Here is a 17,658-nt window from a genome sequence, read left to right as displayed (position 1 = left end):
GTCAGAACGTGACAAGCAATACGCTCAGCATTTACATGACATTTCATATCATTACATTTTCTACCATCATATTTTATGGAATTTTCTTCTTTACTAGATAGAACACAGATGATACAAGACAAAGGTCACTTGCATCATTAAAACATATCAAACAAAAATGTTTTATCCAAAACAATAAAATGACCAAACTGCTCTCTGTTGTCATACTGCATTATTCCACTGTCCGAATATACACAAATGAAAAAGGAATTAAATGAATTGCAAATATTTATTGATTTGATCTGAAGTTGAAAGTCAACTTCTGCTATGATGATTCACCCTTCATAAGTTGTTGACACAAATGTACATAGAAATGTTTAAATTAATTTAGTGTCATTGGATGTAACAGTTTACATGAAATATTCCATTCCTTGATGTGTAAAACAATGATGGGACCGTGCTTGCATTAGTTCAAGGGTAGAAGGAAAGAGAAAATCTCAGTAATATTAACTCAACTAAATGCCAGGAAGGATTGTTTTATTCATGTGCTCACTCGTTCATTTAGTAACATGTATTCTGTGTGTTCTGTCATTACTGCTCCCTCTACCTCTCTCTCTCTCTCTCTCTGCTTCCTATCACTCTTATACAATTATGTTCATTTTAGTAAAACGGAACCTTATTCATGTTGTTTCGATCTCGTATTCTCTCTCACACACACGCGCACACGCATACACACACACACACGCACGCACGCACGCTCACTCGCGCGCGCACACACACACACACACACACACACACACACACACACACACACACACACACACACACACACACACACACACACACACACACACACACACACACACACACACACACACACACACACACACACACACACACACACTGACAGTGTTTCTCTCAGATCATTTGGACGGTGTGAACATGGGATTGGACAGAGCAGAGCAGCAGGAATTCATAGAGACCAAATTACATTAAAAAGATGGATATAAAACTTTAATGGAATTATAAAAAGGAAGGAGGAAACAGGGGTCTCCTCTCTCTCTCTCGGTTCTGTCATTAGCTCTGTCCTGTCTTCTCTCCATTTCTTTTTACTTTCTCTTTACACCCTCTTTTCTTCTTTCTTTCTTTTTTTTTTTTTACCTCAACTGGCTCTTTCTTTACCTTTTCTCTCTTTCTCTCTCTATCTACCTCTATTTCTCTCTCTCTCGTGAATACTTAAAGGCTTGATCTGTCGAGCACGAGAGGTGAAAACCGCTATGCACTCCAATCAGAGGGGGAGAGAGAGAGAGAGAGAGGGAGAGAGATGTAGAAACGGAAGGTGGGAGTAGGAATAAAGAATGAGGAGAATGAACAAAGGGGACAGAGACGATGTGAAAGAGGAGAAAAGAGAGAGTGAGACAAAAAGAGACAGAATGAAAGGGGAAGAGGTGATGATGGAACACATAGAATTCATGTTATTTAATGAAGGTCCATTTCAACATACACAGTGTAATGAAGTGGGAGACTTGGGGCTTTACAAGGTTACAGACTGACAGCAGACCAGTAAAACAAAACCAAAAGGCTGCATTTGAGTGATTTCGGTCACTGGCACAAATGTGTAGATTTGTATGTTCGCTTATTCGTACAATTGATACAAATTCAGGAATATATACTGTATATATTAATCCTTCTCTTCCAGAAAATATGAAGCCATTTCTTTTACCATCAACCATTGCTGCCTTGTACCAGTTTGGAATCCCAAAACTCATGGCAAAACCAAACTGCACCGTGTTTGGGTTCATAACACCATCCATATGTGCCCTAAGCTCTGTGAATATCACCGTCTTTACCGATGACTGTCAGCGGTATCTGAGGCTGATCAAGGCCCAGTTTGATGTCCTGTTAGCCAAGGTCGGTGCCAGGATTTCTCCGATAATCAATTACAGGCGTTCCATATCAGGAAGTCTGGACATCAGGAGAATAGAAATGATGATTGGATGTGAACGGAATGGTGCACATCATTTGAAATATTTCAAATCGAGCGAAGATGTGTAAGAATAAAAATGTTGTGTACATATGTCTTTACGATGGTCTGAACAGCCTCATTCACACTGCCTGATGCAAACTCATCTACGGTATTCACGTCTTTGCCTTGATTTTGTACTGTATGTAACGACAGGGTACAAGAACAATTCACTGTAAGTCACTGTAAACCTGTACTGTTAGAGTCACTACAAAGCTATGATGTTGACTTTGAGCAAGAGAGGCAATGACGGATTCATCCTCTCCCAGAAAAAGCGATAGACTCGGCCTGTCCTTTGTGCTTGTAGCCATGAGGTTATACAACTAAGCAAATGGTCACTCTGCTCAGCCAATGATAGTCTAATGTCCCTCACGCACGCCCATAAACGTTGGTGATGTTTTGCCCTGGTTTGTGTGTGTGTGTGTGTGTGTGTGTGTGTGTGTGTGTGTGTGTGTGTGTGTGTGTGTGTGTGTGTGTGTGTGTGTACTTGATGACAAAGTTACAGCAACATTAATAATGGTCAGAGCTAAAGCAGAAGTCACCTTAAACTATTTTCAAATGAATGTGAATAGAAGGTAAAAAAAACAGCTGCTAAGCTTGTCGCTTTTTACAGTGTGAGAGGATTAGGGAGGGATGGAGACTGTCCTGCCATCACTGTGGCGACGGGAGAGACGGAGGGGTTTAAGGCGACAAATTGCACATCAACGCTGGGACGCAAATCCAATCTGCCTGGAGTTGGTTTTCTCCTATCATGGGTTTAAATCCCATCTTATTCAAAGCTCCTCTTTTCTTTGCCATGTGTATTCTATTATGATAAAAGATAATTAAAAAAATCCAATGCATACGGTAAACAGCTTCAACATTAAAGTACATATGTTTATGTTAGGCTGAGTTTGATTCGGGAATCAATTTCAATTCATATATTCTACTTAAAGGTAGGGTAAGTGATATTTTTGGGTTAAAACAAAAAGTATTTTTTAAAAGGTTAAAGCACTATATAGTGATAGATAGATCATTGCTATAGAGTGTTTGTTCAGTAACAGGAGTCTCCCCGTCTCTCCAGCTCTTTAATAAACAGAAAATACATTTTCTGGTAGGTGTCAAAATCTCAGCCAATCAGGAGAAAGTACCCATTTTTAAGCTTCATTTTTATAGTGTTCCAGTTCTAATTTTGCATGCTCATTTCTTAGTGTCATCACTTCCAATTTCACTTGTTTAATCTGTATCCTGATTGAGTTCTCTATCCTGATTGGATAAAATTGGAAATGAAACTGAAACTGAAACAAAAATGCATTTTCTGTTTAATAAAGAGCTGGAGAGACATGGAGACTCCTTATATGGACAGGACACTCTATAGTAACGAGCACTATCAGAATATAGACCCATTTTGCAATTATTTGAATAATTGCAAATCACTTACCCTACCTTTAAGTTTGTCTTCTCCAGCCAGATTAGAACAATCTGTGCACAATCCTATAGAAATGAATCAACAATCACATTACTACTAAATGTCTTAAAATTTCCTCATCATAAAACATATCTATAACATGTTCATAAATGCATTTACACTGTAAATCTAGCTGTAAATGCAAAGAATCTCTGCGTGCGTGTCTGTGTGTCCCCGGCAATAGAGCCCAGCATGGGCCTAAAACTCCAGCCTGAGCCCGGCCCTGGCCTGTGGTGTTCAAAACCCGGCACGGCCCCAACCTGACAAGATTCTGTAATTCATTAGCCCGAGCCCTACCCGAGACCTGACATCAATGTATATATATCTCTGACGTGTGCTTTCTCTGATACGTGCAGTGTACAACTCTCTGATACGTGCTCACTAGCGCCGTCTAATACATGCAAGAACAGACAGAACACACACGTGACACGTCACATACACTACTAAGAGGTAAGCTTATTGTAGTTTTATTTAATAGAATAAATAAGTGCCACGGACAAATATGTTCACATATTAATAGGCTACCGTGACTTGGCCGTCCATTACAGAGACACTCCATGCCGTATCATGCAGTAGAGAATAAATCAACTTACGTGATCCAGCAGCAAATAACATAAATGCCACCAACAACAATGCTCACTGATATTAATAGCAACTGTCCATTACAGAGAATCATAAGCAATGCTGTAAAGAATAAAGCCAAGCCACATGATACATGATCCAGACCAGCAGCAACTGTGCGATGGTTGACGTGAGTTATTAACGTAACTCTGCGTCAATGAGCCTGAGCCCGGCTCGACCTATTAATAAAAAACTTGCCAGAGCCCGTCCTAATCAACGGGTCCGGGACTCTTCTGGGCCCGCCGGGCTTGCAGAACTTGCATGATAAAGCTATTCCAATCTAAAAAACTAGATGGCACAAACGACCTACTGTTGGTCAGCTGATGTTCGTGGGCCCAGAAAGAAATCCAAAGAAAATACTACTAATAATGAATAAATGCATAATAAATGCATAAAACATGATCACATTTGCATATGTGTTCCTCCGTGTATATCCATTATAGTGGGAGATAAATCAAGGTGGAAACATGTGAGGTTCAGAAAGCGTCAGGTGTACAAACAACGTACGTGATACAAAGAGACATACAGGAAGTTAGAAGACAGACTCTTCCACCCATCCTGTATGTCACCTTGTCTGTCCTCCCAGCATCCCTCCATCCCTGCCCTCCGCCACATTACTTTGAAGAATCTCTCCGTTCTCACACTGCTGTTAATTTACCGTTTCACCTTGATGGGCCCAAACTGACAGTCTGTCTGTGTGCATGTGTGTGTGTGTGTGTGTGTGTGTGTGTGTGTGTGTGTGTGTGTGTGTGTGTGTGTGTGTGTGTGCGTGTGTGTGTGCGTGTGCGTGTGCGTGTGCGTGTGCGTGTGCGTGTGTGCGTGTGCGTGTGTGCGTGTGTGCGTGCGTGCGTTGTAAGGGGTATGAGAGGACATTTATTAGCATTGCCATCAGACACTAAAACCTCCCATAATACTTTGCATTGGCTGAGGTATGGACTGCAAGAGAGATAGTGTGTTATTTTTTTTTTCAAGTCTTGTAACCATATTGGATGTCCTGGAACTATTGTGGCTTACCTGGTTTCTTTCTCTCCCACCTAGTGGTACCTTGTGGTCATGTCAGAGCGGATTTTAGAATCTATTCACTCATGAATAATGCTGATGATTTTTTGTCTCAATGGTGCTCTCTTTTCTGTTGTTGAGGGGCAAGGAGTTTTATCTCTGTATTTCTCTCTCTAACACTCTTTCTAAGTGCCTCTACATACCAAGGTGTTGTCGGGCAGTCATAGCTCACAATCGGTCGTAGTTTGTGCAGTGTCTCCGTTGGCAGTACTCAGCCATTAGCGGGGTTCGATCAAAGGACTGAGCATTTTCCAAACAGTAGCGGAGCTGGTTGGGGATGGAGAGCTCAGTGTTTGGCTGTTCAGCCTGAGCAAATCACAGCACGAGAAGAAGTGAACAGCAAGCCAACAAGGAGACCAAGGACTCTACAGCGCTAGTATTTCCTAAAAATAGATATATGCGAACCAGAATAATCATTTACGAGCACGGTCAAACTCAACAAACCCGAGAGAAAAAGATAGAGAGATTGAGTGTGTGAGAGAGAGTGAGAGAGATAAATAATCTTGTGCCTATTTAGTAATGCCCATTGGACATGTTATATATAGTTTATAAAAAATGGATCTATGAAAGATCTATTGATCTAACAATGAGAATGTATCGACCGCTTTTTGCAAGGCGAATAAACAACATCATTGTAGTAATGAATCCTTTCTAGCAGGGCTTCCCATCTCTGAAAACGACGTACACAATTTTCAAAACACATTACTTTTTCAAAAAGAGCAAATACAGTGTTGTCCAAACTTTTCACAGATTTACCTTTACAACAAAACAACGGTTGTAGAACAAAGCAAATGAATGCTGGGAAGCCTGGGATGCTTGTATATCTCCAGTTTGCCAACTCAGCATTAGCAACCAATGCATCCCAGATAGAAAGAGTGCACCAAGTTTGCATATGGGCATGTGAAGCATTCTTGACTAAAATGGAAAATGTGTTTTCAGATGATACTTGAGCCACAAAATAAGACTCTCTTTTTAACAAACTGTCTAACACACCGTCTGTCTCTCACTAACACACACACACACACACGCACACACACACACACACACACACACACACACACACACACACACACACACACACACACACACACACACACACACACACACACACACACACACACACACACACACACACACACACACACACACACACACACAGCAGTATAAATGTCTATTACAGTATTACTGTATCATTACAGTGACCTCTCTAATACTGCTGCACTGTCAAAGTCACACAGGGTGAACGACAACGGAGAGCTGTGTGTGTGTGTGTGTGTGTGTGTGTGTGTGTGTGTGTAACTCATCCCCGTTCAGTACTGCATATGAGTGTGTGTAGGTGTGTGATTGATAAGGCGCACGAGGAGGTGTGTGCACGACACATGTTCTCAGTGTGTGTGTGTACGGAGGCTGGAGGGAGGGAGAGAAATGGGACGCACGTTTGAACGATGGACACAGTGTGACCGAATGGACACATCTATTACTGTCCACACACACACACACACACACACACACACACACACACACACACACACACACACACACACACACACACACACACACACACACACACACACAGACACACACACGCTTGCACACATATTCGAGATCTCGAGGTTACGAATGTAACCCCGGTTTCTTTAGAATTCGGAGTAACATACTCACTATGGGATATCAGCGCCTCCTGGCGATGAACAGAGCTACATACCATAAACTCCCGGGCCATTCATTGGCTGAGAAGGGTATGTCACGTGTCCGGTAGACCGGAACCGGCTTAAAGCCGGTCGCGTGACGTGGCTCATCCTCTTTAACAACCGCTCTCTGCATGCAGATGCACACAAACAGGGGTGTTAGGTGAGTATGTTACTCCGAATTCTAAAGAAACCGGGGTTACATTCGTAACCTCGAGTTTCTTGTCAAATTCTCCGTAACATACTCACTATGGGATTCATAAACCCCCCTGGGGCTTATAGCCATACGGAAACCCTCCCAGTCCCGCACGCCCCCTTGCCGTAAGGCCCCGCCCCCACGGGCGTGACCTCCGGCCTCACGGGAGCCCCGGCCCCCCGGGATATAGAAAAAAGGTAGACCCTGACAGACTAAGTCTTCCTTATTGAACTAATGAACAGACACAAGTCTGTCCCAAAAGTGAAAACACAAGGAAACAGGGCCTCCTCCCCTGGGACCCTATCAGGGTGGTCCCGAGGGGACTCAGGAGAAGGAAGGCAGGAGAGAGAAAAAACAGGGTAACAAAACCCTGTCCAAACCTCCCCCACTCTAGCTAGAGACAGCCGCTACGCCCAGGACAGCGTGCGTCACTGACGACGCCGCCACGTCCAGGCTGCAGGAAGCCGCAAAAGTCGATGGAGACGACCAGTTTGCCGCCTCGCAAACCTCCTGGACCGAAACTCCCCTGGAGAGAGCCCAGGATGCAGCCATGCCTCTAGTAGAGTGAGCCTTCAGTCCTTCTGGAACTGGAGCGCCACCACTGACGTAGGCCAGCCTAATGGCATCCAAGATCCATCTAGAAAGCGTCGCCCTAGCCACCGCCTTCCTCCGACCACATGGTCTGAAGGAGACAAAAGCTGTGACGACAACCGGCCGATCACTGTCCACTGGCAGCAGAGCTTCAGAGCCCTCCCTGGGCAAAGACAGTGCAGCCGCTCATCCTTCGCTGAAACGAAAGGAGGTGGATGAAAAACAGCTCAAACGGGGCCTGGGTCACCAACCCGTTCTTGGGAGCAAACGCTAAGTTGGGTTTAAACAAAACCCTCCTGTTGTTGCCCGAGAACCTCAAGCATTCCGAACTCACCGAGAGTGCATGCATGTCACTAACCCGTTTAGCTGTAGACAAAGCAACTGAAAGGACCGTTTTGAAACTGACGATCTGCGGATCTACAGACTCAAACGGCTCGAACGGTGGACGGCAAAGGGCCCCCAGTACCACCGCCAGGTCCCAGGCCGGGAAAGAGGCCTAGTAACCGGTCTGGCCCACCTGGCACCGTTTCAAAAAACGACGCACCAGAGGATGTCGGCCAACCATCATGCCACCGAAACCTTCGTGACAAGCGGAAAAGGCCGCCTGGTACCCCTTAACCGTCGAGAAACCAGACCCTGACTCAACCTGCCATGCAGGAAGACGAGGATGCTGCGCACCGGGGCCTGGAAAACCACCACTGGCGGTGATAGTTCCAGAGACCAAGACACGAACATGTTCCATCTATCGTTGTGCACAGCCCTCGTGGAAACGGCCCTCGCGCCCTGGATGGTAGTCACCACCTCAGGGGGCAGGCCACACGAAGTCAAAATCTCCCTCTCACGGGCCAGACCCACAGGTCTAGGTCCTGAGGCCGCTTGTGGAAAATCTCGTACCCTGCCTGTCGTAACAGATCTCTGTTCGGGGGGAGGGGCCAGGGCTCGTCGCAGAGGGGAGGATTATTCCTGACCTCCATGCGCCCCACGCCAGTGCCACCAGCGGCACTGACAGTCCGTGGAGTCTGACCCTCTCCATTGTTGAGAGGACCAACTCCAGTGACGGGAACGCATAAAGCAGTTCAGTCGGCCAAAACTGGCCCAGATCTGGCTCGTTATCTCCGGAGGAGAGGCCAATCTGCGTACCAAAAAATGCCCCTGGACAACAGAGTCGCACCGCTGTTCAGGAGGCCCGGTACATGTGAGGCTCTGAAAGACGCAAGGCGCGCGTCGCACCACAGCGTCAGATCGCCAGCTAGCTTTGTCCAACACCGGAGAGGCCAGGCCTCCCTGCTTGTTGACATAGCACAAGGTCGCGCTGTTGTCGGTCCTGAACAGGACATGACAACCTCGAAACCGAGCCTTGCAATGTCTGACCGTCAGAAAAGACCGTCATCAGCTCCAAGTAGTTGATGTGGGCCGTCTGTAGACTGGGACCCCACACCCCCTTGACCGAGCGGCTCTCGTGGACGGCACCCATTCAGTGAGGTTAACGTCCGTGGTAATGACCTTCCGCAAGACCACAGCACCCATTCTGACCCCTTGGACATAAGGGTTGCGTCTGACCACGGTCTAATCGTGTCCATGCACCGTGGGGATACCTGGACCTTCTGATAACCTCAGGTGGACGGGACTCCAAGACCCCGCATCCACCTCTGGGGAAAAAGGGGTCACAAGTGGGGCTTGTCTAAACGAAACAGGTGTAAGGCCGAAGTCATGAGACCCGCCGCCTGTATGTGACTTGTCGCCTCACGCGAGAAGACCATAGGCCCAAAAGCTGTCTATCCCGTCCCGGGACAGACGCCTGTGAGCCTGGTCTAGCCCAGCGAGATCCCCATGAAGGTGGTCTGCTGAGACGGAGGTCGATGCTGGTCCACCAATCCCCTTAACGCACCGTCTGTAGCAGAGACGCGGACGTCAAAATCCGGAAACAAACACCTTGTTTGACATAGGAGGTTTATGCATAAAGGCATGTGGAAAACACACCAGTACAACCACAGTGTGTTGTTGTTGATCAGGGGAGCTGACCAGTAGAACCACAGTGTGTCACTGCCGTACTGAAAAAGAGCAGTACCCACACAGTGTAACACTTACAGCAAAGGTCGTCGGGATCGGGAGTCGAACCTGCGACGCGCTGTCAGGCTGGATTACCAGCATGTGGTATGCACCTGGACCGCTAGGCCAGCGGACGCCCTGAAGTACCGGAATAGTAAACAGTTCCGGACTGCAAACTCTCCAACAAGCCACAGCAAGTGAGTTGGGGGGGGGGGGGGGGGGCTCTGATGTCACCCAGTCCCGCGGAGAACGCGCACGTTTCCGACGGGACCGGTGATGTCGTCACGTGGTCCAGCGGACTGCTTTGAGGCCTCCCGACCCAAGGGAAAAACCCTTCAGTTAGGCAGTTTGCGGCAAAAGCTGCAGTCTGAACAGTTCATTCAAATGATTTGCAATGTTTTTCCCCCCGCACAGGTTCAGAGGCTGAGCCGTGGTGGTAGGTGGCCACCGTGGTGTTGCTTTAGCGTGGCTGGCTATGCACTGTACCAAAAAACAACACTGCAAGTGTTGATGATAGTAAGGCTAGTCGGCCGCTAAGTGAAAACAACAGTAGCCTGACTGGAAGTCTTTAGTCAAGGCTAAACCCACCATGAGCCACGACAATGTTGGCATCCGTTCCCATGGAGACCAATGATGTCGTCACGTAATCCCACGGACCCGCACGAGCAACGCCCGTTAGGGAGCGTGGAAAGGTAGCGGTGATAGTGGCCACCGCAGTGTTGCTTTAGCGTGGCTGGCTAAGCACTGTACCAAAAAACAACACTGCAAGTGTTGATGATAGTAAGGCTAGTCAGCCGCTAAGTGAAAACAACAGTAGCCTGACTGGAAGTCTAAGCTTTAGTCAAGGCTAAACCCACCATGAGCCACGACAATGTTGGCATCCGTTCCCATGGAGACCAATGATGTCGTCACGTAATCCCACGGACCCACACGAGCAACGCCCGTTAGGGAGCGTGGAAAGGTAGCGGTGATAGTGGCCACCGCAGTGTCGCTTTTAACGGGGCTGGCCATGTGCTGCACTAAAAAACAACACTGCTATGTGTTGTTGTTAGTGAGGCTAGATAGCTGCTAAGTGAAACAACAGTAAGCAGTTATCAAACATTCGAAAGTTGTAAACCTTCAAATATTTGTTGAGGCTGCTGGACCCTACGCATGAGAAAAACAATACTTTGTCTGTCATGGGGGTTTTTGTGGAGAATTGCAGCCTGCAACCCTTCAGTATTGTGTGCAACAACACCCAAGGATTCGGCTTGCAATATTTCCATTGTTCCACACCCCGAGCGAACGGGTCGGTGGGGGCTGATGACGTCATCGGCCGTTCGGAGCTCAACATTCGGTTCGTCCGTCGTCGCCGCTCGCCTGTTCCCATGGAAACCAACGGCGCTGCCGATTGGACAGGCGGGGCCGTGCGCGTTAGTAACGCTGGCTTGCCCGGGGGACTCGGAGGAGTCACGTGACTGGTCACGGGAAAAATTACCCGACGTCAGAAATAAGCCTACCTCGGCCGTCGTCTCTGCGCGGAGTGTCGACAAAGTTATCCTCTCTTTAGGAGGCGCCCCGTCGTATTCCAGCGGCAGACGAGGCCTTCTGTTTCCATGGAAACCTGTGAGGCGTGACAGCTGAGGGGTCCTCTGTCCTTCCAAAATGGCGGAGACAGAGGTCCGCTCTTTCTGACTCAAGCACTTCCGGTTCACAGTGGCGCTTGATCGCTTCCTGTGAGACGGAAGGCAAAACCGCCGTGACCCTGTTCCACTGGCGCTTTGGCGCCCTCTGGCGGACAAAGGTGGCGTCGGTTTTGTTATTACCTCCTAATGATTTATTCCCTTCATATGATCCAAAACATGCACAGATGTTGTCCCAGCAATGTCCGGGGCACCGGAATTCGGGTGTACCCGGGCATTGTGGGCTCATGGGATGATGACACTGATCCATTGCATGCACAGATGTTATCCCAGCAATATCTGCCACACCGGAATTCGGGCGCTGCAGATATTGACGGGCTTATTTGGATAACAACATTGATTCAAAGCATCATGTAATGAGAACATTGGAGCAGAGAAGCCGTCGGTACGGGGACTCCACTGCACCGTTGTTCTAGGACATGTGAAATAACGAGCTGGTTTGTAACATGTAACATATTTATTTTCTTTGGCAGAAATAATGGTACCTTTAAACACACATTCGTTTTCATTACAGTCTTTTGGCACTTGAGGAGCCGTTCCTGGCCCTGTCCAACGAGGCCTGACAAGCCACTGTCCTCGTCCCCAGCATATGAAAAATGGCTTATGAAATGATTCATTGCAAGCACAGCTGTTAACCCAGCAATCTTTGAAACACCGGTGTTCGGGCGCTTCAGCTATTGTGGGCTAAGGGCTTACATAGAAAACATTGGAGCAGAGAGGCCCTCGGTACGTTGACTCCACTGCTCTCTGCTGTTCTAGGACATGTGAGATAACGAGCTGGTTTGTAACATGTAACACATTTATTTTCTTTGGCAGAAAAAAATTGTAACTTAAACACACACATTCGTTTTCATTACACACGGGGGTGTTGAACCGGTCTGTGCACCGGTGAGTCTGCTAATGTGCAAATGTACTTTGGAACATGTGAAATGAAACAAAAGTAGGCACAGGAACAGTAAACAGCATGAGACGTTTTAACATATTGTATGAAAAAACAACATGTGTACAAATGGCACCCGATGAAACCGTTCACGGTTGTTCTCATCCTGGAGCCTCCTTTCCCTGGATGCCGGATTGGAGGTGCAGGGGGCAGGAGGGCGGCCAGCCCTTGCTGTCTGGTGCTAGGAGGAGGCGTAGTCTGGGCCTACCTGGACCTGGAAGCTGCCTCGTCCCTTGTGGTAAAAACGCCGGCTCGGCTGCGGTCTTTAGACGCCCCCGAGCGGGGTTACTCGTTACACAGAGTGAGAAGGCTAACACACTGGTGTAGTCCTAGCGAGGCTATAGCTAAGCTAGAACAGCACCGCTAATAACCTGTTGCTTAGTTAAGCTAGCTGGGTGTTGTTAAGCCAACAAAAACACTGCCTGACTGGAGCGATGTTAACTAGCAAAGCAGCTAACGTAGCTAGTCTGGGCTAACTCACTCAAGAGGCTCCTGCCTCGTTCTCCCCCTCGTCCATGCTGCCGTCGCCTGGAGCCCTTGTTGTCCTCTGGCGACGTACTGCCGTCCCTTGTAGATGGCTGGGAGGAGGGGGAAGAAGTAGTAGGCTGTACCTGGCTGGGCCCACCAGGCACAGCTCGCGCAGCTGCTGGAGTGCCGTGTTCAACGGCCTGTATGGCAGCCTGGTGGAGTCGCGAGCCGTGGTTGCGCTGCTCGGAGGCTCCGGGCTGCTGGAGGGCCCATGGTGATCTGGGCACGCACGTGGTGGGGCCACCACGCACGGTCCCTGGGCCGGCGATGCGGGGTGTCTCTGGAGCCGCGCCGATCTAGGACGAATCCCCGCTACTTCCTCCGACTCGTGCCCTGGCCTTGGCCAGGCGGCTGTCGAGGTGCAGGGTGGGGAGTCAATGCAGTGTCCTGGCGCATCGGGGATGCGCCAGGCAGGAGATGCAGAAACGTGGGGATCGTCTCGGTTGCATGCGGTAATCCAGAAGCCCGCATCCGTGTGGTTCCTCCAATGCAGGGCTAGCGTCGAGTGTTTGCTAGTAAGCTAACGCTAACGCTAAGCTAGGCTTTAACACAGCGACCGACGGAGAGCTAGGCTAGTTAGCTTTAGTTGCTAGGCTAAAGCTAGCTGCTAACTCTGGCTTGACCGTGCTAGCACGTGAGGAGGAAAACATGTAGTAGTAAGATAAGTTTAGAAAGAAGAAGATAGCCGCGGGAGCGGAACTAAGGATTTAAGGACTAAAAACCCGTGGGTAGGTACAAGTACCACCGCTGTGGGCTAAAGCTGGTTTCAGTCCGGAGAAATCGAATAGTTTCAGAATAATTTGTTTTAGTATGTCTTAAGCCGTGTTACATCTGCCATGCAGAGAAGCGAAAGAGGATGAGCCACGTCACGCGACCGGCTTTAAGCCGGTTCCGGTCTACCGGACACGTGACATACCCTTCTCAGCCAATGAATGGCCCGGGAGTTTATGGTATGTAGCTCTGTTCATCGCCAGGAGGCGCTGATATCCCATAGTGAGTATGTTACGGAGAATTTGACAAGAAACTGCATACATGCAACACAAATATAAATGTGTGTGCCTCACATGAACAGCAAATGTGCACACATACCAGTATATACAGTATAGAACTCTACAGACACACACACAGAAAACATATATTACGGTCTACACACACGTGTGTGTGTGTGTGTGTGTGTGTGTGTGTGTGTGTGTGTGTGTGTGTGTGTGTGTGTGTGTGTGTGTGTGTGTGCGTGTGTGCGTACATGTGTACTTTTAAATGTGCACATGTGAATACAGGATCATGTTCTCTTTCAGTGTGTGCATATACTGTACATGCATTCACAGTTAAAGGAGAGCTGCAGGGGGTCTGAACCTGCATAGCAAATGAAATTCCTCATTTACTGTGTGTGTGTGTGTGTGTGTGTGTGTGTGTGTGTGTGTGTGTGTGTGTGTGTGTGTGTGTGTGTGTGTGTGTGTGTGTGTGTGTGTGAGCATTTGTGTCTGTGTGTCTTCTGTGTACAAAAGTCTATGTGCATTTACACTAGTACAATATCCGTGTTTGTGTGTATGTGTATATGTATGCTGAAAAATGTGTGTGCATGAATATGCATGCATGCCTGTTTGTGCATGTGCACGCAATGTATGCAAATCCTGGCTGCTTAATGATAATGTATGTGATAATAGCACAGCGCTAATTAATTTATAACTTTGCACTGAGGAGGCTGTTCCACTGGCTAATATGATTCTATTATAGCAATTAGCCCACAATGACACTGGCTAGGTCACACACACACACACACACACACACACACACACACACACACACACACACACACACACACACACACACCTTGCACCCTTTCCCCATTGGATCTATTCTCTCATCACTTTTTGCTTTATACAATGAGATCGATCTCTCACTCTGTCTACCTCTACAGTATATGTATAGTACACTGTATGTGTGTGTGTGTGTGTGTGTGTGTGTGTGTGTGTGTGTGTGTGTGTGTGTGTGCGTGCGTGCGTGCGTGCATGTGTGTACGTGTACGTGTACGTGTGCGTGTGCGTGTGCGTGTGTGTACTCACTGTCCTCTGCAGTGCGCAGGCTGATCCAGGGACTGGCAGTGCGTCCATGTGTGTGTGAAACCACCAGTCTGAACAGGTAGAGGCTGTACGGAGAGAGACCCTCCACAGAGTGCCAGTACCTATCAGTTACATTCTCCATGAGGCTGGACACACACACGCACACGCACACGCACACACACACACACACACACACACACACACACACACACACACACACACACACACATTAAACAAATGCACCTGGACATGCAAACCCTCACATCAACATTTCTTGTTCTACATCTCTCAATTATGAACTTGACCTTTGAAATCAAAAAGTGAATCATCTCTCTGAGGCAGCTTTGTGATCGTTCCCTCCAAATGTCATGAAAGTCCACCCATCCTTTCTAGTTTTTGACCATGACCGTGTTTCTGGTCATATACTTTAACCTTTTACACCCAAAATATAACCATACTATTACAATTTAGGCTCTTATCCAGAGCGACTTACCATCTCTTTGGGGCAGCGTCCATGATCACGGTACAGTAGATAAGTGTACTTGATGTACTGTATATCAGGGTTTTACATCATTGATTAGAATGACAAAGTCTGACACATTTTTTTTTTTTTTTTTTGACCACATTAATGGTCAAAAACCTTCTAACTCCACTTGAGCTGTATTTGGGTAAAGTGATGATAATATAAGGACATATTCAAATCTGACAATGTATAAAGTTACCCTACCAAGGCAGTATTGTGCTGTTCTATAACGTGTTTTTTTTTTCATTTCCTGAAAAGTTAATATTTTGGACATAGCTGGTTTCTGCCCGACATCTCACATAATGTACTTGACAGTACATTATGTCAGTTTATTCTGTACTTTCTTTCTGTAGACAGATTTACATAAGAAAATGTACTTGATGTAAACAGTATCTGCGTATATCTACTTCACTGTGCCTTCCAATATACCCCCCTAATTCTGCAGGTAAACCCCATTGCACATGCCCTGCTGCTAAGACCGTTTTAAAGAGGTTTAGAGTGTCTTAATGTATTCCTATGTATTTCATTTAATTATAGTCCAGTACTATTCTTATTATCTTGAGAATATTGTATTGCTGTTGTTTCACATCTTATGGAGCGCATCTCACCAACATTGTGTTGCTTGTACTGTGTGAGTGACAAATAAACACCTCTTGTTGATTCTTGAAAATCTGCCGATCTGTTATTTTGCTATCAGTCAGACTGTGACCTTGATCTATTGCCCTTTCAACCTAAAAGTCAACCATCAGGGCATTGTGTCAATGTCTAGTTTAGCAAAACACTAAACCGCTAACTACTCCCTCTGAGCAGGATGCTCAGAGGGAGGCAACCCTTGCATGGTTGCCTCCAAACAAACTCTTACAATACCCTGCCATGCATTGCTGCACATTGCAGTAACACTTAAAATGTTAACAGAACAGTAAAGACATGTATCTCTCTAGTCTAGACCTGTTAGCAGCCATGAAACCATCAGGTTGAATACAATAACTATAAATGATAACTTTGAAACAAATCAACTGCATGATTTCCCTTAAAAATGCAATATTTCCCTAACATTTCTAGCTTTTATTCCATTCCTCAATTGAAGTCTTAAGAAGAACTAAGGAGGTTTTTGTGAAACAAGCCACAGGCCTTTGGTGATTTCATATGGTTACATAAATTGTCAGGATGTAACTAAAGTCAATAATGAATTGTTTAAAAATGCCAAACGTTGTACATTATTCTCTTTAAACCAGTGTTTCTAAATGCTGGTCCTGGTGGGTTCCAAGATAACTGCTGGTATCTATTCTACTGCAATTAACGGTAGAGTTATAGCAACTTTAGTGTCCATATATTTTCGGTGAGGGAAGAAAGGAGCGGACCAGAACCCTGGGAGACCCCGGTCAATGACGTATATAGGGTGGTGGTGGTTAACAGCATTAATTTGGTGTCTCAGGTACAAATGATTCTGTTATTAGATGGCTGAATAATGATCAGTAATCTGGAAATCCAGGAACTGAGAAGGACTGCTAATTTCAATCAGAATGTTGTCAAAAGTTGCATTATGGTTGTTTCAGATCTTAATATAACGTTAGACCATGATGACAGAACAGCTTCACAAACATGACAATATCATATTTGGCAGGCTTGAATACAATATAAAGCCACCGACTGAGCATGTTAAATGCATACCAGTGAGATGAGACAATCTATGGCACATTCTCCCTGCTTTTTATCAAACACCTCAAATAATCACACAACCCAATCCAATCGGCTGTTGAAAAGGGGAGGAAAGAAGAAAAGAAGAAGTCAAAGAACGTTGTCATAAATGAGGGAGCAATACCCATTTAGCATCCGGCAGATGGAGGGAATGAGTGAATGAATAAATCAGAGAACAATGAGATTTCCATAGTGGAGGAGGGCAGGGCACTCTGATATATAATACATGTAGCTAGTCATTTATTTATCACCACACAATGAGAGCCTCCTCTTCTTGGATTAAATTGCAATTTGTTGTCAGGAAGCATGTAATGAATACATATCAAATGCACACCCTCTCTCTCTCTCTCTCTCTCTCTCTCTCTCCATTCTATCGCTTTCTCTGAACCTTTCTCCCTCTCTCACTATAATTTTTTTCTCCGGCCCCTCTTTCCGTTCTTGTCTTTTTTACTCTGCCCCCCCCCCCCTCCCCCCCTCCCATATTTCTCCCTCCATCGTTCCATCTGTCTACCTTTCTCCCTGTCTGTCATATTCTTATGACACTTACTGTCTGACATGCCCTAGTGTGTGTGTG

The 17,658-nt window shown here is 46.5% G+C and overlaps 1 protein-coding gene across 1 annotated transcript in view; it reads right to left on the bottom strand.

Annotated features, from left to right (window-relative positions):
* ush2a (Usher syndrome 2A (autosomal recessive, mild)) overlaps positions 1-17,658 on the bottom strand; it is a gene marked incomplete at both ends in the record, with an annotated part of 295,634 nt that overhangs the window by 133,375 nt on the left and 144,601 nt on the right. The window contains 6 exons of the mRNA XM_084054952.1: positions 5,302-5,435; positions 7,446-7,767; positions 8,224-8,463; positions 10,929-11,366; positions 12,887-13,190; positions 14,867-15,009. Of these exons, the coding sequence (XP_083911078.1) occupies positions 5,302-5,435; positions 7,446-7,767; positions 8,224-8,463; positions 10,929-11,366; positions 12,887-13,190; positions 14,867-15,009 (1,581 nt within the window). The remainder of the gene's footprint in view (positions 1-5,301; positions 5,436-7,445; positions 7,768-8,223; positions 8,464-10,928; positions 11,367-12,886; positions 13,191-14,866; positions 15,010-17,658) is intronic.

This window comes from Gymnoscopelus microlampas, assembly GCF_963454915.1.
Source record: "Gymnoscopelus microlampas genome assembly, chromosome: 1".
In the NCBI taxonomy this organism is placed as follows: Eukaryota; Metazoa; Chordata; class Actinopteri; order Myctophiformes; family Myctophidae; genus Gymnoscopelus; species Gymnoscopelus microlampas.
Note: the sequence above shows the minus strand (reverse complement) of the source record. Positions and strands in the feature narration are given on the sequence as shown.